We start from the raw sequence: 22,227 nt of genomic DNA on the forward strand, positions 1-22,227 counted from the left end.
ATCCAAGAGCAAGGGAGGTTTTTCCATTTCCTTAAGTCTGCTTCAATTTCTTTTTTCAGAGTTTTAAAGTTTTTACAATAGAGGTCCTTCACCTTTGGTTAAGTTAATTTCTAGGGATATTTTTGAAGCTATTACAAATGGAGTTGTTTTCCTGATTTCAGACTTGCTCTTCTCATTGTTGGCATACAGGAAGGCTACTGATTTTTGTGGGTTGATTTTATACCCTGCTACTTTGCAAAAGTTTTTTTTTGGGGGGGTCTGGTTATGGGGCCTGAACTCTGGGCCTGGGCGCTGTCCCTCAGCTCTTCAGCTCAAGGCTAGCGCTCTACCACTTGAGCTACAGCGCCACTTCTGGCTTTTTTTCTTTTTGCTTATGTGGTGCTGAGGAATCGAAGCCAGGGCCTCATGCATGCAAGGCAAGTGCTCCATCACTGAGCCACCTTCCCAGCCCTTTGCCAAAGTTTTGAATCAATTCAAGCAGCTTGGGTGAGAAATCTATAGGGTTCTTTAAATACAGGATCATGTTGTCTGCAAAGAGGGATAGCTTTACTTCTTCTTTTCCTATTTGGATCCAATTTATTTTGACTTATTTATCTTGCCTTATTGTTCTTGCTAGGAATTGCAGCACTATGTTGAAGAGGAGTGGAGAGATTCTATCTCACTCCAGTTAGAATGGTTATTATCAAAAAAACTAACAATAACAAATGCTGGTGGAGATGAGACCAAAAGGGAACTCTATTACATTGTTGGGAGGAATGAAAACTTGTTCAACTACTCTGGAAAGCAATATAGAAGTTCCATGAAAGACTAAACATAGAGCTTCTCTATGACCCACCAATCCTACTCCCAGACATTTATCCAATTAACCATATACCAGACCACACTAACGCCACCAGCACAACCATGTTCACTGCAGCATTGTTTACCATAGCCAAGACATGGAAACAACCCAGGTGTCCCTCAGTGGATGAATGGATCAAGAAAATGTGTATATATACACAATGGAATTCTATTCATCCATCAGAAAGAGCGATATTGTATCATTCATAAGGAAATGGAAAAACATGGAAAAAACTATCAAGTGAAATAAGCCAGAGCCAAAGAAACATAGGCTGTATGTTTTCCCTCATTTGTGGTGATTAGAATGTGCCTATAAATCTACAAGCAAACACACTGAATGATTAAAATACACACACACACAGGGGCATGACAAATTATATAGGACTGTAGACATTCAAAGGAGGATATGCACAGGAGTGGTTAACAGAGGCTCAATAGTTATGGCATATGATCATATAAAGTAATATTTTATAAAATGAACTCCAAGAAAAGGAAACGAGATACTTTTTAGTTGCTGTTGTTACCGTTTTTGTTTTCTTTTCCTTTTGTTTGTTTGTATTTGGAAGGGTCAGGGGGCACAGAAAAGGTAGAACAAGGGTGAACCATCATAGCAGTGGTACTCACTAGACACTATCTGGAAAATGAACTGTACATCTTGTGGGTGGGGATGGGAGGGAAAGGTGAGACATGGCTCAAAAAGAATTGTATTCACGACCTGATTCATGAAACTGTAACCTCTCTGTATATCAGCTCTACAGAACAATAAAAAATAAAACTGAAACCATCTGTCAATAGTTAGTATTTTTCTTTCAGAGAAATTATAAGTAGCAATGATATGTAACTGTATAGACTTTCTATTAATTTAAACAGTTAAAATAGTTTTCCCCTATGTTATTGAAATGCCATTATTTTGTATAATGCTCATGCCACAGAAAATAGAAAGTTGAGAAATATGGAGTAGAATGGTGGTTACCCGAGGCCTCTATGTGTGTGTGTGTGTGTGTGTGTGTGTGTGTGTGTGTGTGTGTGTGTATGTGTGTGTGTGTGTGTGTGTGTGTATGTGTGTGTGTGTGTGAATCAACTGAGCCAGTGGCTCTCGATTATAATTCTAGATACTCAGGCTGAGATCTAAAGGATTGAGGTTTGAAGCTAGCCAGAGCAGAAGAGTCCAATTAACTAGAGAAAAGCTAGATCCAGAGGGTGTGGCTCAAGTGGCAGAACAATAACCTTGAGTGAAAAGCCAACCAAGCTCAAGGCCCAGAGTTTAAGCCCTTCTAAACACCCCCCCACCCCCACACACAATTAATATAAGAATAGGAAATAGGATTACAGAAAACCTTGATGGGCTACACCTTTCAGCAGAAAGGTTTTTTTTTTTTTTTTTTGGTGGTTGTGGGGCTTGAACTCTGGGCTTGAGCGCTGTCCCTGTGCTCTTCAGCTCAAGGCAAGTGCTCTACTGCTTGAGCCACAGTGCCATTTCCTGTTTCACAGTCTTTCCTGCCCGGGCTGGTTTTGAACCACAATCCTCAGATCTCAGCCTCCTGAGTAGCTAGGATTACAGGCGTGAGGCATGGGTGCCGGGCTATCAGTACGGTTTTTACTATGAAGAAATGATAAATATTTGAGGAGACAGATGTTGAACCTCATGTAAACATTACACGATGCGTGCATATAAAATATGCCTTGTACTATATCAATAAGTGTAATTTTTATTGTTTTATGTAGCAATTTTTATGAAAAGGTTTCAGATTTCAGACAGCTATGTACATAAGCACTTTAAATTTCTACAAGAACTCAAATCTTTCTGCAAGAAAATGCTGCCACCTGCTGGTAGTTCTGGGTTTGGGGAATGGTTTTACAGATGTGAAATGAAAGAATTTCTATAGACTCTAGTCATCATGACAGTGGCTAAACGTGTTGGGTTTTGAAGTGGTTTTTTTTTCCTGGATAACCATGCATTATATAATTTTACTCATCTTAATGTTCATAAGAATAAACCTTTAAGGAACTCATTTTAAAAGTGAGCACAAGCAAGGCACAGAGTGATCACACCACTTCCTCATGGCCACACAGTTAGTGCAGAACAGTGCTGAGCTACAACTCCAGAGAGTGCTGTTGCTCCTTCCAGACAGCCAAAGAATAAATGTGGTCAATCCAAAGAGTGTGCAAAACCAGTAGTATGAACATACCGAAAATAAGGAATGTGAAAAAAGAATGGCTGCAATGGACTGTAAATCTGATGACCTGGGATTTAAGTAGCCCTCAATGCTTTATTAGCAGCCGGGGAGACTGAACAGAAAATCTCAGAGTGGACCTTTCCTTTCTGTATACGCCACAGGGCTTCCAGGAGATCAGAGCGGCCATCAGTGTAAAGCTCTTTGTGTTTGCTTCCTGTTGCTGAGGTCATTAAATCTGCATTAGGTAAGATCATCAGGAATGAAAAAGCCAGAACTTGATCCCTTTTATTCCCGTGCCAAGCCATCTTCCCCTGTGACTTCCAATCTTGCTTTGGTTTTGCATCTTTGGTTAAAGTAGAAAGTCTCTGCGGCAATGTTCACTGTTATTCAAGGCTTAATTGAATAAACTTAATACATTCCAGGAAGACATTGTTTCCACAGGAAAGCATGCTTCCTTTCTGTTGTCACAAATATCAGAGCCTTAAGCTCTCTTTGGCTCCCAGGAAATTTAATTTCATGTCCAGTTGAGCCTGTCTGTGCAGTCAGGAAGTGGCTCTTCCCTGGCCTCTCCCTGTTACCTTTCCTCACAAGCTGTACTCACCCTTCTTTGCAGGTGTAAGTGACAGTGTTTCCAAAGGTGAAGTTACTGCCGGTGATGACAGCATCTTTGATGGCAGGTGGCTCTCCACAGAAGACAAGTTGACAGGTAGGTGGCGCTCTATCCCAGTTCCCTGAAGCGGTGCATTCAATGCGGGAAGGGCCTTGTAAACTACAGGAAGGAAGGAAGGAAGGAAGGTAGGATTCTTGTCAGCTCTTTCATTGGTTATTTACTACTTTGGAGAGAAAAGAGGCCTCAGAAGATAGAGGACACTTAAGGAGTTGTAGTACATACAATGTTTCTTTGCATTTTATTTTATTGCATAAACACAAGGGACATCTAAATAATGTAAAACAATGAATGGGCGAGGACAACTTGAGGACAGCTACTGGGTACTGAATAAAAGCTCCATTGCGCTCATTGGTGCAGGCATGAATATCAGATTATTTGGATGAGAGGGGTTCATAGACTGGTAGGATCTAGCCAGAGGGAGACACTTAATGGAGAAAACAGGTAATCTGAGTGAGGACAAAGGGCACTGTCCTTGTCAAGAGCCTGGACATTTTAACCATGTTCATCATGACTGTGAGTTCTGGCCTTCCTTTGACTTTACAAACCTTCTATCTCTCTGCCATGGCCTTTGCTTTCCCACCTGATTCAGACTGCCTTTGTTATTCTTTCTGTTTTCTGTTCACTGGATCTGTTTCACTCCAGATACTGGGGGACTATCTGCTCACAGCCTGACACAATTCTACTATTCCTTCTATTAAAGCATACTCACTACAAATCAAATTATCTTTATTTTTTGGTGTAGTGGAAGTGGTGTGTATGTGTGTGTGTGTGTGAGAGAGAGAGAGACAGAGAGACAGAGGTCTGAGAGAGAGAGAATCACTAGGGCTTGAATTCAGGTCATTATGATTATACCCTTTTTTGACTAGTTATTTATGCATAAGATCTTTCATTCCTGCCTAGGCACACTCCAGGACCGTGATCCTCCTGTGTTAGGCTTCCTACTATAGCTGGGATGACAGGCACACAGCAACATGCCGAGCCTCTTCCAATGAGGTGGAATACTGCAGACCCTTCTTTCTGGGCTGGCCTGGAAATGCAATCGTCCCAATCTTAGCCTCCTACAGAGCTAGGAGGCCAGGTACATGCCACTCTGCCCAGTTGTTTATTGAGAAGGGGTTTACATGTATATTTAGGCTGGCCTCAAACCACAAGTATCTAGATATCAGCCTCCCAAGGGCTATACGCCCAAGTATCTAGGATTAAAGGCATGATCTACCAGTGTCTAGCATTCAAATTAACTTCTTCCGAGTTCAAGGATATAGGCCTTCACTTTGGTATGTAATGTTATAAGCTTTGTAAGTTGCTTTATAAAAAAGATCTATTACAAAAGCATTTCATCGGCCATCATTCTACATTTCACAATGGACTATGGGAATAGACTATTTCCCTGGGCATTTACAGTAAGTTAACCCCCAGCAAGCATATACATTGGAGAATATCTTTATGTTTCTATAAGTCAGCCAAGTGAATACAAATTAAAACTAGTGAGTACATAATAAGCGAGTGTTGTGGGAAGTGGGTTAGACCTTTCCACACATTACCTGTATCCATTCTCACAGGAATACAAGGCAGTAGAAAGGTAGGTCAGCCCACTCAGAATGTAGTTTCCATGACTTATGTTTTCAGGACTGGGACACTCTACCAGTTCACATGCAGGAGGAGAATGACTCCAAGAACCACTGGCAAGGCAGGATGATTCTTTATCACCAGCCAAAGTGTATCCTTTATTACACCTGAGGGAGGTGGGAAAAGATGAGCGAATACAATTTGCTTTATGTTGCATCATTTCATCTGTACCAAACCCTCTAAAATTCTTATGGATTTACACATAGTGGGAATTTCTCTCTTTCTTGTAGCCGTACTAGGATTTGAACTCAGGATTTGCACCTGCTAGGTGGGTACTCTACCACTTGAGCCACACCTTTTGCTTTAGTTATTTTGGGGGTAGAATCTTGCATTTATGGACTATCATCCTCTTGCTTGCCATCTCCTGAGTAACGATTACAGGAGTTAGCCGTTACATTCAGCTTGGAATTTCTCTTTTCCTCCTAATGAAATAATGCTTTAAAATTGCAGATGGAGGGATTGGTTCCACCCCCCCCCCACCCCCACCAAGATGGAATACGATACATCCTTGTCTCAGGGAGCTTGGTGCATAACAAGCAAAGACCAGACTGAGGAATCTGACTTGCCTCCAGTTTATGTCATGGCTTATTAGATGCAATCAGAAATATTTGCCTTGAGCGTGGTGTAGGCTAGTCTAAATCCCTGTACTACAGGCTTAGAATCAGCATTTAGTAATCAAGAGTATTCACTGGCTGGAAATGCCTTCCTCCACAGTGCGTCAAGAGGGTGCTGGTGGGAATAATAGCTTGTCAGAAGAGTTAAATGACTCCAGAGATGACTACTACTAGATTATTGGGCTATATTTCTTCATATTACACTTTACTCAACTTTTTTTCACCTTGTTTAGTTAATTTCATACTCAAAAACATCCTCTAGAACTGCATCCTTCCTTCTTTCAGTGTTCTACTACCACTGTACCGTTACTAACTACTATAATTTTCAACACATTTACCTGTATGTCACTTTACTCTTGTAAGTAAATGTTGACCCATCAACACCACCATTTTCTGGGGCAGCTGGTACACCACAGGAAACAGCTTAAAGGAAGAAACACAGAAGGTGTGAACGCCTGAGATTCAAGGGACAGCTCTGGACTTTTCTTGACCTCAAGATCTTCCTGCCTCAATCTCTCTTCCAACTTGATTGCTGGCTTGTGCTGGCAATCCATCACTGGCTTCTAGATCTGTTCGTTTTTTGTTTGTTGGTTTAAGCACATGCCTCATCGTTCAATTTCAAGACTGATAGGACACAAAAGAGTACCTACCACAATACTCAGGGATGTATACTCAACACACCTTCACAATATGGTCTGAGATTATTCCATTCTCCAGTCTCCAAGCATGTGATCTTGGTGACTCCTACCAGCTCGTGTCCTTCTTCACAGGAAAATGTGACCTCAGCTCCCACAGTGTAAATCTCCCCAAAAGAGAGGCCGTTGTCTGGATTTCCTGGAGCTTTACATTTTACAGGTTCTGAAATGAAGGAAGTTTTAGTGGTGTAACATTCACCCAACCATGCAAAATCTCCCAGCCAAAGAACTCCACTACAGCTAAAGTACCTAGGAAAATCCTGAGAGAAAAGCTTTTGGAGAGAGGCGCAGGAAGGCCAGGGGCTCCTGGGACATCAGGCCAGAATATATATTTAATAGTTTTGTTTTGTTTTGTTTTTGTTTGTGCCAGTCATGGGGCTTGAACTCAGGACCTGGGCCCTGTCCCTAAGCTTTTTCACTCAAAGCTAATGCTCTACCACTTTAAGCCACAGTGTCAGTTCTGTTTTTCTGGTGTTTAACCTGAGATAAGAGTCTCATGGTCTTTCCTGCCTGGGCTGGCTTGGTAGCACGATCCTTAGATCTCAGCCTCCTGAGCAGCTAGGATTACAGGTGTGAGCCACCAGCACCTGGCTTAACAGTTATTTAAATAATAATGCTGGTATAAGATTTATTTGGGCAAAAAGGCAGTGTGTGTGTGTGTGTGTGTGTGTGTGTGTGTGTGTGTGTGTGTGTGTGTGTGTGTGTGTGTGTGTACACTAGTACTTGGGCTTGAATTCAGGGCCTGGACGCGATTCCTTAGCTTTGTCACTCACAGCTGCTGCTCTACTACTTGAGTCCCAGCTTCACTTTTGACTTTTTGGTGATTAGTTAGAGATAATTTGGTGGTTAATTGGCAAAGTTTTCTTTTCTGCCCTGTTTTAATCTTAGTGTCTTTTCACCTTATGACTTTGTGTTTAAAAAAGACTATCAAATGTCTTTGCCTCAAGCAGTCCCTTATGATTTCTTCTGGATTCTGTATTAACTCAATTTTTCTAAGTCATTCTCTGAGTCTCTAGCATGAGTGCCTCCGCTCTTTGAGTAGGAATATTTCTGCAAAATTTCTGTATATTGATATCACTTATTTTACTTACCCTATAAAGAGAAGAAATCTAAATCAGGTGTTTTCCTGGGCAAGTTGTGCATTGTTTTCTTAAATAGTATACAAATAATAATCAAAATTTCAGGCTAAGAATAAGATTATATATATCTATAACTATCTATCTATATATATAAGAGATTTTCTAGATTGACCTAGATTATGTTTCTGTTTCTGTCCTATGACTTACCTTTTTGTTGTTTTTTATCCTCTGTCCTTCCCTCCCTCCTTCCCTTCCACTCTCTCTCTCTCTCTCTCTCTCTCTCTCTCTCTCTCTCTCTCTCTCTCTCTCTCTCTCTCTCTTTCTCTTTCTCTCTCTCTTTCTCTCACGGTATGACCCAGGGTCCCTAAATCACATATAACTCCTGGGTCTTTTCTATGTCTCAGATTGCAGCCTTTCACTTTTTGGTACTTGTTAGACAAATGATTTAATCCAGTGCTTTACATTCCTCTTTCTTAATGTTTTCTGGTGGTTACACTACAGAATGTAGAAAGGTACCAATCAGCCAAATCAGTGTTCTTGAAGTAATTACAGAACATGGACTTGGTAAGGCAAGAGGTCTATTTTCTTCTTCTCTCTTTTTTGAAAGACATTGTTTTTATTATTTGATATTTTATTTATTTATTTAATATATATCTTATTGTTACTGTAGAGTTGATATACAGAGGGATTATAGTTACATGAGTCTGGCAGGCAGTGAGTACACTTTTTTTTTTGTCAGTTTATGAGCACAAATGCATCTGAATGTCATCCTTTCTGTCATTCTCTCAACCTCACCCATCCCCTCAATTTTCCTAGTTCCATTTTCATGTATGCACATTGGATATCATGACCGCTTTTGCCCACTGTTTCTTTCTTCCTTGGTCTGTCCTCCCCTTGACTCGATCCCTCTGACACCACAAGCTCCAGCTTTCTGGTATTCATGTTTTTAAACCGTAACTTAGTCGGTCAAAGGAGTTACTATCCTTCCCTGTCTGTGCCACTAACTTCGTGCAACTGAGAAAGAGGAAGGAAACCGAGAAAGCATCTTCGTGACTCTGGCTGTGGTGGCAAGGCCATTGCGTATATGCAACACCATCCAAGGGCAAGCCATTAGACCTGCACTCTGTAGATATTTCTTCAACATCCTGAAAACACATGGTAGCTCTATGCTAAGGTAACTTTTAGTTATTTTGAGATATTTATCTTCTCTACCTCTCTGCATGTTCCTCAAGTTTGAAATTACTGTCTTGCTGTAAAATACCATATCTTTAAAACACATAACCACATTAAACACTGAGATAAGAATCGGCAGTTGTGCATACACGAGTTACCTGCACAGGTTTTGCCGTCTCCTGTGTATGGTGGGATGCAAGAACATATATATGATCCATTTATATTCAGGCAGGACGCATGCTCGTTACAATCTGATCCAACTGCACATTCATCCACATCTGAAATGAAGATAGCTCACAGATGTTTACATTCATTTTTTTCTTACAGATCAAGCATTTATTTTTACTTCTAAATTGCTACTTATCACTTACTGTATCTCTCTGTCTCTCTCTCTCTGTCTTTCTCTCTTTCTCTCTCTCTCTCTCTCTCTCCCTCTCTTTCTCTCTCTCTCTCTCTCTCTCTTACACACACACACACACACACACACACGTGTATATATATTTGTGCCAGTATTAGGGCTTGATCTCAGTGTCTGGGCACTGTCCCTGAGTATTTTCATTCAAGGCTGATGCTTTACCATTTGAATCCCAGCTTTAAAGAGACTCCCAGGCTTTCCTGCCCAGGCTGGCTTCTAACCAGGATCCTTAGATCTCAGCCTTCTAAGTAGCTAGAATTACATACATCAGCATGTAATGCCCAGGAACTTTTTTTTTTTTCAAATAAAATCTACATAGAGGGCTGGGAAGGTGGCTTAGTGGTAGAGTGCTTGCCCAGCTTGCATGAAGTCCTGGGTTTGATTCCTCAGCACCACATAAACAGAAAAAGCCAGAGTGGTGCTGTGACTCAAGAGGTAGAGTGCTAACCTTTAGCAAAAGCAGCTCAGGGACAGTGTCCAGGCCTTGAGTTCAAGTCCCAGGACTGGGAAAAAAAAAACTGACACACAGACGTCATTATCACATTGCAGATCTTCTCAACTTCTAAAAGCTAGTACTTCCCTACTTTGTCAGTAGACAAATAGAAGAACAGGGGTTGAGAGAGACAATAAACATTTTAAACATTTCTGGTACCTCTAAGGACAGGCAGCTGCTTTGTCATTACAGTTTGCCAGGAGTTTACTGGGATGGGATGAATGCCTTGAGAAACCCCAGGAATCTGTGGCAGCGGTCTCCCACCAAGCTAGAATAAACCCACAGAGCAATTGAAAACATTCATCTCACCAAGGCACAGTGGGGAGATGCCATTCCAGCTCCCATTGTCTGTACAGAACATCCTTGAATCACCCAACAAGTAGTAGCCAGGGTTGCACTGGTAGGTCACAGTGCTGCCAGCATGGAAGTCCTCAGCTGAATAGAAGCCATTCTCCAAGGGGGGAGGCACCCCACAGCGAATGGCTACACAGGGAACCAGAAAGAACAAAACCATCTTAGGAACAACAAGGACATCTGTATTTGCAGTGACTGAGTTCTATGACAGTTGAGCAAGGCATGACTTTCATGACTTCCTCACTGCATGCAAACACTGGCTGCAGGGGGCTCTGGAAGTGGGGGTGGGCATGTGCAGCAATGAGGCATAATGTCGGCTTATAATAGGTATGTGATTCATATTTGGAGAAACTATGGATGGAGATCCTACCACCGATTGGGTGCTATCTTAGGTGCTGGGGTTATGTAGTTGAACAAATACAATTCCGGTCTTTTGGAACTTACCAGCTAGTGAGGTAGGTAGACCAAAAAAACAAAACAAACAAACAAAAAAACCCAACAACAGATAAATACATACTATATCAAGTGGCATGGGTGCCATTGCTTATCTAGAACAGCTGTTTTGTTTCCATACAACCTCTTTAATTTGTCTACCCTGTTTTTTTGATTTTTGCTATTTTAACTTTTATTATTCCTATAAATAAATGATACCCTATTTGTTTGTTAATTTTGCTGTCTCTCTGACTAAAATGGGAACTCCATAAGAATAGCAACTTTTCCTCCAATGGCTATATCTTCAGCACTTGGATTGCTGCCTGATACATAGCAGGCACTTTAAAAGTAGCTGAGTAAGTGAATGAAATGAGCTCATTCTGTTTCCCCACCAGGCAATGACCCTCTGGACCCCAGCCTGCTCAGTCTGCCCTTCCCTCATACCTAGTGCTTTGGGCCACCATGGACACCATCTGCAGGTGATCTCTTTCAATCTTCCTGACCCACCTCCCTCATGGGTGCCTGATATAGCCGTCTACATATGGGAAAGATCCAATAACTATTTGCTGTGTTTGTTACTATTCAGCCTTTGTTTGGTGTTCCTGATGAATAATAGGAACATGACACAGGCTCTGTTGGAAAGTAAGAATCAGTGAGAGCAGGAAGCAATCATGGAGAGGGCGAGAGTCTGGCAGAAGTACTTTATATGCATGCAACGGAAACAATGAAACCTGTTGAAATTGAAGAAGGCTGTAACAGAGTGATGAAGTTTGATCAGGTACTTCTTCACATGCATGCATGGAAACGCTATCCTAAAACAATCCTTGTACCACTAATGCATGTTGATAAAAATCTATTTTAAAAAGTGTCCTGAGGGTTTCAAAGTTGCTCAAGAGTCACCCCAGGGACTTGAACAAAGGCAGCTCACATTCACAGTGAGGGAGGGGCTGAGTCCATTGTCCTTGATTCAGACAGTGCTGCACTGGGTTCCCGACCAGCTGGAAGCCCGGATCACAGAACAGACTGACTTTGGAGCCTGGCTTTACATCTCCTGATGCAGCTTTCAGGTGCGGTACCGATCCTTCTAAAGATGGACAATCTGAAGTCAAAGAACACAGGTGTTGAGCTTGTCGGCAACATATCAAGTCAAGGGTACAGATTCTGTTTTGTATCAGCACAGGAAAGCCGCTCCAATGAGATTAAAACATTATCACATATTGTCAATCACTAGCAAGAGAAATTACTACAACAATTCCTTGAGTACAACAGCTTTCCCTCTTTGAACAAAAATCTGCTAAAAATTTTTCTAAAGGAAAATGGGATTTTGGAAATCTTAATAAGATGGTTCTGTAAGCACTCAAAGTCAGGAATTTTAGGACATTTTAAGAAACCTTTTAGAAAGTGCTTAGAATTTTTGAAGAGAATTTTGATCATTCAGAGTATGTGGATGGTAACATTCTTATGTTTTTCTCCATTTTACCCGAGTCTAGGAACTAAAGAACCAAAAGAATAACCCCATCTCAAAGAGGAATATAGAACTCTGGTGGACATTTAAGTTATGACCATTTTTCCTCTCACATTAACCAAATTTCCTCCCTGAATTCTCTGTACCCTGCAATCCAGAATGTATTTCAACATTAAAAAAATCTTTGGATAGACATGAGGTTAAATATAAAACACGAATTAAGGAATAGATTGACAGAGTTATGTGAGTTGGTGTGTAAAACATTCTGATCATATTTTCCTAGAATCATCCAGTGTAGTCAAATGATAGAGAAGTTGATGGAAGAAGAAAATTCTCACCAGAACAGAATATGCTTTTGGAACTGGTCTTCACTTTTCCGATAACTCCTCTCAGGAAATCAGGCCACGCCAACACATTTCCTCTACTGAGTTCCTCTGAGCAGGAGGTGGCTAGTAATTTCACCTGAAAGTTTAAAAGCAGATCTTTAGATAAGCTTTACTTATTCCACTGAGACGGAGTTATCATGATTTAGTTTGACCAAAAACATCTACAGATTTTTGGGGGTGGAGGGAAGAGAAGCAGACTTTTACATGGTAAATTATAGAGATGACCAGAAAGATTCTCTTCCTTTCCCCACCCCTATCATTCCTTTTCCCAATTATTTCTCCCACGTTTAGACTCATTGTTACCTGCAAAATTTAAAATGCTGTGCATGGAGTTTCTTGTCTAAAATGTTACAGTTGAGTGAGAAGTTGGAAAATGGAGGAGCTGTTCTCCATTTGATGTCTTTGACCACTGCCATAAAATTTTTTTTGCCATTCCAATTATGAGCAAATATTTCTGAAACCTTGCTGTGGGTCAAACAAGACCACAAATGTATATGTGGTATTTTGCTTGATCCTGTCAGAGCTCTGGTATGTAGCTGATGTTTTCTTTTACACAAAAAGAAAACGGAAAATTTAAACAGCTGGTGCAACATGTTCAGAATCATTTCAGGAAGTGTGCAGTAGAACTGGGATTCAAATACAAGCCGACTCAGTACAGACTGGCTTTAATCACTAGCTTATGTATGCTGTCAACAGATAATCTTGTTTAGGTCTAAATTTCTACCAGCTGAGTCTGGGAGTTGAATTATTATTCTTTGTGATTCTTTCTGTTCTGAAATGGCAAGATTTTACCAAATACTCCTTTCTAATAATATGTCATAATATTACCAAGAAATTAAAAAAGGATGATCATTGAAAATCACTGCAGGCAACATCTAACTTAGACCACAAAATCCAAGGATGGGTGACACATTCTGATAACCAAGAGCTTACAGTAAGATATGTCATCATTAGGCTGTTGACATTGTCACTAGGTTTATACCTTTGCATCTCATTACTGTCATACACTGAAAATGGAATTGACCTGCTGTGGAGACAGGACATAGTCCCAGAGGTTGAGCTGGCTTACGGAGCCCACAAAAGACTCAGCTGGATTGAATCCCTCTCCTTTTTTGTCTTGCTCTTGCCCAAGAACTAATGCACCACCACCTAGAGAAAGAAAGGTAAAACTGGCATGATGGTCTCTGTGATTCCCCAGATGCTAATTTGGTATAAGTAGAACCGATATAAATACATGACAAAAGTCATCAAACAGCTGTGTTAGAAATTTATTCCATGCTTTATCCATAAGAAAAAAATTAAATTAGGTTTATAGAGAACTTAAAAAAGTAGTTAAAGTTTAGACTATTATATTGGGCTTATAAATATATAACTAGAAATCCTATACATACTACATACACACACACACACACACACATATGTGCATGTGTGTTGGAGATAAAAGTGTCACAGACTTTTCCTCCTGGGGTAGCTTTGAACTGCCACGTTCAAATGGAGATCCTCAGATCTCAGCCTCCTCAGTAGCTAGGATTATAGGTGTGAGCCACTGGTGGCCAGCACCAAAGACATTTCTTACAGAGGGTCAAGCAGCTCATGCAGGAAAAGGCATTCAATAGCTTAGAGTCTGAATAATCTAGGAATGGTAAGTGACAGAGACACTTAGAACCAAAGACAGCAAAGCCATCACACTTACACATTTAAACACCATTTCCTCTATAACCTGGCAAAATTATACTCCTTTGGCTAAAGACATATGACATACCAGGTATGGCTGTACCCACAGAGAGGCCAGAACCACTGTCAGATAATTTTCCATCAATATAGACTTTCCAGGCTCCACCAGAACTTGTCCAAGTGACTGCAATATGATGCCAACTGCCGTCATTCACGGGGGGACAGTTTGTGATCCTTTCCTTGCCGTTCACATAAAGAACCCAGCTGTGGAGAGAAAGATTCCAGGAACACAGTCATGAGTCATATGTCGCAATTCTTTGGGTAGGAGAAATCAGTCCTCTTGTTTTTTTTCTTTTTGTGGGTGAAGTACTTTGTGTATGCCACGAGTCATTGTCTCCATTTGGCTATATTTCACAGAAGCAGAATTGTTTATTAATTATACTTACTTGAAGCTTATTGGAAATTTTGTATTTCTCAAACACAGAGTGGTAGAAAAAGGTGCTAGGATAAGTTAGGGGAGTTGTTCAATTTGAGAAAAACTTACTACCTGGCAATTTTGGAGAGTCAAGACTGAGTGAGAGTTGTACACATGTCAGATTGTGATCTTTCCGTTAGAGTGTGCTTCCTAAGACCAAAACAAGCTTCACATGTCTCTATATTTATTTCCTCAAAAGTCATATTTAGGCCTAACTGCCAATGTAATCAAATTAGGGACTAAGGTCTTTGGGAGGTGATTAGGTTATGAGGGTTGGGCCCTTGTGAATGGGAGTCCTAAAGCTGGGCATGACAGTGCATGCCTGCAATCCCAGTCTGAGGCAGGAGACTGAGGCAGGAGGATACACACACACACACACACACACACACACACACACACACACACACACACACACACACACACACACACCAATAACAAAATAAAAGAGGCCCCATAGAAACTCCCTACTGCATTATCTGACTACACAGTTAGAACATATCAGCTATGAATAAGAAATTGGCCTTCATCAGACTCTAGTCTTACCAGTGCTATGATCTGGCACTTCTGCGCCTCCAGTATTGTGAGAAATACAATGTTCATCTGTTATTCAGCCGGTGTTATTCTATTTGGTCATCTAAATGGTTTACAATATTGCCAAGGCAGTTATATAGTAATCTAAGTGCATCAGTGCAAAGAAAAGTATAACTGGAACTAAACCAGAGTGTTCAACAGGATGGATTTTCATGTCACTTAGGAAAACGTAAAGGACAACAAGCAGTTTAAAGTAAAAACAAAAAAACTTCAGGAGTAAATGTAGAAACGGAAAAAGTATGGAAAGTTGATATCGAAGATCTAAATTCATTGACTACATCTCTATTTGAAGATGTTTGAAGATGTTTATAAAGAAGTGACATTTCTTCAATGTTCTTCCTGCAAGTTCTCCTTTTCCTGTATCAATTCAACCAGGCAATAGGTTCTGTCTACAAGTAGTTTGCCTTAAGGAAAGAGTTTTGCAAACTTGAACTTTTTGGGGGAGTTATTGAATGAGTTTGAATCTAATGCTTACTTGCTAGGCAGGTGCTCTTACCCTTGAAGCATTCCCCTCGCCCCTTCATGGATTTTTTTTTTTTTTTGATAAAAGCTCAAGTTCAACAAGAAGAAGAACATTTATGGATGGAGAGATTTCCATCAGAAGAGAGATTCTTCTGCCTCCAAGAGAGGAAAGAGGGCTCAGTGGGTTCCTGGAGTCTGCAACCTGCTCACTGGGTCAATGGTATGGGTAAACCTGTGAGGAAAAGGCCAATATGGGCCTCCACAGTGTATCTGGATCAAACGCATGGACTCACAGCCTTGTCAAGGATTGCACATGTGGAAAAGAGCAGCGATCTAAAAGGGAGCCAAGGCTGGTCCAGTTGACAGTCAGAGGTAAGAAGTGTGGACTAATGATGGAAGTCCTGCCCAGTCTGAGAAAGTATAACTGAAGTGACTTTACTGACAGTGCTGAGGGAGGAGGCCCTGGGATTGGGATGAATTGATCCTAAAGGAATAGGAGGCATTACCTTGCCACTGCACTGTGTACTGGATCCTACTCAGTCCATCTATTGGTCATGGGAGATCTTGCTTTGTATAGAAGGAGCATTGGTCTTAAGAGTCTAGCTCCGAGAGTCAGTGCTGCCCGTCCCAGGATGTGAGATTTGGTACAAATCATTTAGTCTTCTTGAAAGTTTAACTCTTTCGAGAAAAGGTATGAATTTCTCAGATAATTATGACATGATAATATATGTCAGCTTCATAGCAAAACACAATGCATTATTACTAGAACTTGGCCTTCTTAATAGAACCTATCCAGATACTCTCGTTGGTTATAATGATCCTGCTGTCTGCATACTCAACTCTTTGTGCTCCTTCTTCCCCCATCCCCAATGTCACACAGTAAGCCCTCACCAGAATCAGGTTCTAGCTTGGTCCAAGGATGAGGTCCTTGGCACTTCCATTCTGGCACTTGTACTTACCCATTATAATCAGTCAGGAGGAAGGTATTGGCATTGTCATCCTCAATTGCATATGAAATGGGAGTTCCATAGTTGATGGAGTCAGAGGACTTCATCCAGAAGGCACAGGTTACCTCCTGGAGAGCAGGGAGCACACCATCTAGTATGACATATTCATAGATGCCAGAAACTTCAAAATCCATGTTAAAAGCTGTAGACTGTTCTGGAACAAATAAGAAAGAGTTCAGAAGGTGTCATTGATGAGACAATTCCAGTGAACGGCATATGAGCAGTATTACTGTCAAAGAAGCTAATTTTCAGCCAATATAACTTGAGGAACAATGTATAAATCAAATACAGATTATTTATGAAAGGTGTAACATGTTATTTGAAACAAAATAACCAATGAGTACTTAGGGAACACACTTAATGAGGAAAGAAGCAGAGAAACAGGGAGGAGTTAGTAGGAGAGGTAGGACTGGGATGCTACACAAACTGAGAGACATTAGAGCAAGTTTGTGTACCGAAAAAGAAGGATGCAGTGGAGAGAAAAAGACTGATGTTGCAGGAGAGAGCAGGAGGTGACTAAAGAGTAACATCTAACCCTACTAAGGGTGTAAGCTTTTAGGTAGCTCATGAACAATTCAGCTCTGACCCAAACCTGCAAAACCTACTCCGTAAGACAAAAGCCCTTCAACTAACAGGTTCTATTCCCTGATAACCAGCTCAGGATTAATCTCTTTATTCTCAGACATATTTATGGATCTTACCTCCTAAGTCAAGTGGTTTATTCGTGTCTTTTTCTAAACACGAAGAAATTCTGCTAAATTCAATTTTTTTTCCATTTCCTCTTGTATTTCTAAATCTAGTACTTAGTATACGGGATGGCTGTGAAGATTAAGTAAGTCCAGCATGCAAAGCATAGCTTTGGGTATGCAAAAGTATATGGAACAGGAAAAAAATAACCTGATATTTGTTATATGCCGAATCTTAGTCTTGGTCATAATAACATTTAGTTCATATGTACCTGTCTCACACCTGCTGCCGGAAAATCCTGGCAGGCATTTACAACTGTATGAGTTTAATTTATCCACGCAGGTGGCCTGATTCCTACATGGATTAGACTGACACTCATTGATGTTCAGTTCGCAATGTGGCCCTGTGAAGCCTGGGGCACACTGGCACCTAAAAGAAAACAAAGTGTGTAAGCAATTGGAATAGTTGCAAGAAGGCATTAAAGAAAATCCCCCACCATAATAGCCTAAGGTCTTTGAAAACTGACAGGCTCAAACATATGTTCTAGTGAACAGTCCACATCAACAGCGTTTTAACTATGAGGTACTTCTTTCTGGTTTATCTGATGAAACCTAAGTCAACATTAAACCTAAGTTCACATGTATTTGAAACACAGTAGCAAAAATAAAGTGGTAAGTAATTCTGGTTCAGGTAAAATATTAGTTATATAGTGTATGTTCTCTATAGAGGTTCTTGGGAAAAATAGACAATGTTCAGATAGCATTCTAAAGGCTTTCTATGTGTATATCAATGTGTATAGCATTTAGTTAATATTCATATTATTTCTATTTTTAGAGTAAGCTAAATGTGGCTAAAGAGGTTAAGTAACGCTTGAAGTCTTATTGTTGTTAAGTGGTGGAGTGAATGTTGAATCTTGTCCTTAATTTGAGTGACAGCCTCCATGATTTGCAACGAATGACTCAAACCCACCAGTATGGAAAATATATCTGATAACACCAAATGCTGAAAAAAGGTGTCATGAAGTAGAAAATCTCAGTAAGTAGAACTAAATATGGCTAGATTTTGCATTTCCGGCTATCTAGGAGATTTTGATAAAGGTGACAAGATAGGGATAGAGTGGAGAGGAGGCTTTCTGGTTGTTGTTGTTAGACTGTAAATGAGAAGAGTCTGAGGAATGAAAGACAGGTTTCATTTGGAGGAGCAAAATTGAAGGTAAGTAGTGAGAACCACCAGAGAGGAATCAAGCACCTAAAAAAATGTGGTAAAACTGGGCGGGGGGGGGGGGGGAGGATGGGAAGGGGAAACAAAGGAGGAGGCTACAATGCTTGATAAGAAATGTACTCATTATCTTGCCCATGTAATTGTAACCCCTCTACAGTATTTTCACTATTAAAAAAATGTAGTCAAATTGAAAGGTGACAAAGAGGATTATGAAACAAAGTAAGGAAGACAAGGAAGAATACTAAAAAAGGATTCAGTAACATACAGAAATCCTAAAAAAGAATCAAACTGAAATCCCAGGAATGAAAAACTCAGTAAGTTAAAGGCAAAACAAAACAACAGCATCAACAATCTCTGTACACATATACACATAAGCAGAAAAAAAAAAAGCCAGAAGTGGTGCTGTGGCTCAAGTGGAAGAGCGCTAGCCTTGAGCTGAAGAGCTGAGGGACAGCGCCCAGGCCCAGAGTTCAGGCCCCATAACCGGAACCCCCTCCCCCAAAAAATCTCTGTACAATAAGACTCTTTAGTAGAGTGAATTATATTGAAAATAGAATACAGGACTTGAAGACATATACTTCTAGTAGAACACTCAAACAGTCAGAAAAACAAAATAAAAAATGGGAAATACTAAACTTCTTGATCACTATTAAGAGACCAAATAGAAGAATCATGGCCACAGAAGAAGAAACACAAATTAAAGGGTTAGGAAAAAAATTCAAGAAAATAAACATAGAAAAATTCCCGGGATGGAAGCAGTCATTCAGATATAGGAAGGCTTTAGGACACCCAAAATACCAGCTCAGAAAAAAATCATCCCCAAGACAAATAATAGTTCAGAAAAAGGCAATAATCCTGAAAGCTGTAGAAGACAAGGGTCAAGTTATATATAATGGACAGTGCATCGGAATAGTAGCAGACTCCTCCCTAGAAATATTACATGAAATGAGGACATGAAGGATATATTTGAAGTGTTGAAGGTAAACAACTGCTAACCTAGATGAATCCATCCATCAAAGCTATCATTCATAACTGAGACTGACTGTGAAATTCCATAAATATGGCTAGATGATTGACTATCCAAGCAAATAAAAACAGCCATAAGTCCAGATTTGATATTTTACCTGAAGCTATTGGCTCCATCCTTGCATGTGGCACCATTTTGGCAGGGCTGACTAAGACACTCGTTGATGTTCTTCTCACACCGGGTACCCAAAAATCCGGGTGGACATTTGCACAAGAATCCCCCAACTTGGTCTTCACAGGCTGCATCATTTAAGCATGGGTTTGATTGACATTCATTGACTTCTGCTTCACAGTGCACACCTGGGGAAGGGGCAGGAAGAGAAAGAGGCCAATTCATTAGTTCCCCAGGAAAGCAGTGACTGAAGAGGGTTTTGCTCCTAAGGATTAGAATAAAGGTCACAGAGCCACTGGCCTATCAGACTAGTTTAGGATCAACTCTGTAATGAGCTCTGGCTTTGGTCAATTATTTTAGAGCACTGTATGAGTACATTTCCTATCAAAAATAAACTTCTATTTTTAAATTTTCTTTCTGAAACTAAGTAATAAAATAGGCATTTATGGGAATAACTTCAAAAATAGATTTAGTTAGTTTTTTTTTTTTAACTTTTTTTCTAACTGGTCATGGGGCTTGAATTCAGAGCCTGGGCACTGCCCTGAACTCTTTTGCTCTAGGCTAGTGCTCTACCACTTTAAGCCATGGCCCCACTTCAAGTTTTTAGGTGGTTAATTGGAGATAAGAGTCTCTCATTGACTTTCCTGACAGGGCTGGCTTTGATCCACAGATCTGAGCCTCTGATTAGCTAGTATTACAGGCATGAGCCACCAGTGTCTGGCCCAAATTTTTCTTTATTTTATGGACCTTGTCATTTTCTGTCACTGGCTATTTTTTGTTTTGGATTTTTAAAATCAATTAACTGTATATATTTAAGCATATTATGTTGTATCACCTTGTAACATCCATTTGCAAAATATATTGTTATGGATCTATTTGTAAATATTATTTATACAATTTGTCTTTGGTTCTTGCTTTAAAGTTGCATAAACACACACACGAGCTTACTACTACTTTCTTCTGAGATGTTTGAGTATGAATTGCAGACTCGTTTCAGTGTGCATTTCCTTAAACACGCATACAAACTTACTATTTTTTTCTGAGAGAGACCTGATTCAGGGTGTATTCTCTCAAAATGAGGATGGCTTCTTAACAGTATTACAATATATTCATAAAAATTGGAAATAGCACATACATTCCACTGGATTTTAGGGCTTTATAGGATTTTAAGAAAACAAGGAAGAATGGAAACATCTCACCAGTGTATCCTTTCATACAGGTACAGTAATAGCCAGCCAGGCCATCCACACAGATTCCCTTATTCAGGCAAGGACTGGAGCTACATTCATTTATGTTTTCTTCACATAGTTGACCTGTGAAGAATTAGAGAATCTCTGCACTGGAGAAAAACTAGGCAGACTTGAAGACCAATAGTTTTCAAACAAGTTTCTCAGGTATAAGAATTTTGCATTAGAATTAGCCCTAAAAACCATAGCTAATCAGCTGGTCAAAACTGTTGCTCTTAGCCGGGCGCTGGTGGCTCACACCTGTAATCCTAGCTACTCCGAAGGCTGAGATCTGAGGATCGCGGTTCAAAGCCAGCCCGGGCAGGAGAGACCGTGAGACTCCTATCTCCAATAAACCACCAGAAAACCGGAAGTGGCACTGTAGCTCAAGTGGTAGAGCGCTCGCCTTGAGCTGAAGAGCTGAGGGACAGCGCCCAGGCCCAGAGTTCAAGCCCCACAACTGACAAAAAAAAAAAACAAAACAAAAAAAACTGTTGCTCTTTGCCAGACACACTGAAATAAAATATTTCTATCCTTGCAAAGGTTCATTTTTTAAAGCCAAAAATTTTCTGTCCTGAAATTGAGTATAGATAGCATATAATAGAAATAACACCAATACCTGAGCATATATTTAAGCTAGCAAGTATGTGATTTGATTCAATTTTTTCTTGTATTAGGTGTTTGCTAGTTGTTCATCCTTTGCTAGATTTATTACTTAAGAGGCAACAGTTACAAAGCTGGCAAAAAAATTGTGGGAGAAATACTCTAAATGAAGAAAATAATGTATTTTGTTCTGTGAGTTGGGAAAAACAATACCAAACTTCTGTATAGTTGTCTCATGTTCTGGATAAATGTAAGTTTAGCATGAATAACACAATTCAAGTTCCTTCTTCTATACATCTAGAAACAGAGGCCCAAAGAAATCTGGGACATTACCAGGACAGCACAGAAATGACATAAGACCTGTACAGATGTATTAGTACATAGGAATTTGCATAGATGTAGCTGTACTAATGTACTAATGTACAGCTACATCTATGCAAAGACTCCTTAGCTTAGAGTGCTTAATTTTATAGTTTGTGGATTTACCTAACTCATACCAATTATTATTTATGTATTTTATCACATAAAATGTTCTAAAAATTTAACCAATTAAAGTTGAATCACACACACACGTATGCACATATGCACCATAGTGAAAAATTTGTTTTTCATAAGACATTTACATAATACATAAATTTACAAAATAAATATAATAAATACATAAAATAAATCTAAGCATAGTAAACGTGTTGTTATTTATTTATTTATTTAGTTAGTTAGTTAG

General features: G+C 40.0%; 1 protein-coding gene across 2 annotated transcripts in view; it reads right to left on the reverse strand.

Moving 5' to 3' along the window:
- The window catches only part of Svep1 (sushi, von Willebrand factor type A, EGF and pentraxin domain containing 1), a 162,338-nt gene that overhangs the window by 47,850 nt on the left and 92,261 nt on the right, over positions 1-22,227 (reverse strand). For both annotated transcript variants that reach the window (XM_070011444.1, XM_070011455.1), the window contains exons 23-36: positions 20,874-20,987; positions 19,661-19,862; positions 17,587-17,744; positions 16,581-16,782; positions 14,182-14,357; positions 13,444-13,568; positions 12,372-12,495; positions 11,497-11,667; positions 10,092-10,265; positions 9,033-9,152; positions 6,609-6,785; positions 6,266-6,350; positions 5,229-5,420; positions 3,619-3,786 (exon numbers count right to left, since the gene is read on the reverse strand). In XM_070011444.1, coding sequence (XP_069867545.1) covers positions 3,619-3,786; positions 5,229-5,420; positions 6,266-6,350; positions 6,609-6,785; positions 9,033-9,152; positions 10,092-10,265; positions 11,497-11,667; positions 12,372-12,495; positions 13,444-13,568; positions 14,182-14,357; positions 16,581-16,782; positions 17,587-17,744; positions 19,661-19,862; positions 20,874-20,987 — 2,188 coding nt within the window. The remainder of the gene's footprint in view (positions 1-3,618; positions 3,787-5,228; positions 5,421-6,265; positions 6,351-6,608; positions 6,786-9,032; positions 9,153-10,091; positions 10,266-11,496; positions 11,668-12,371; positions 12,496-13,443; positions 13,569-14,181; positions 14,358-16,580; positions 16,783-17,586; positions 17,745-19,660; positions 19,863-20,873; positions 20,988-22,227) is intronic.

This window comes from Dipodomys merriami, unplaced genomic scaffold, assembly GCF_024711535.1.
Source record: "Dipodomys merriami isolate MVZ:Mamm:240054 unplaced genomic scaffold, mDipMer1.0.p SCAF_11, whole genome shotgun sequence".
Classification (NCBI taxonomy): domain Eukaryota; kingdom Metazoa; phylum Chordata; class Mammalia; order Rodentia; family Heteromyidae; genus Dipodomys; species Dipodomys merriami.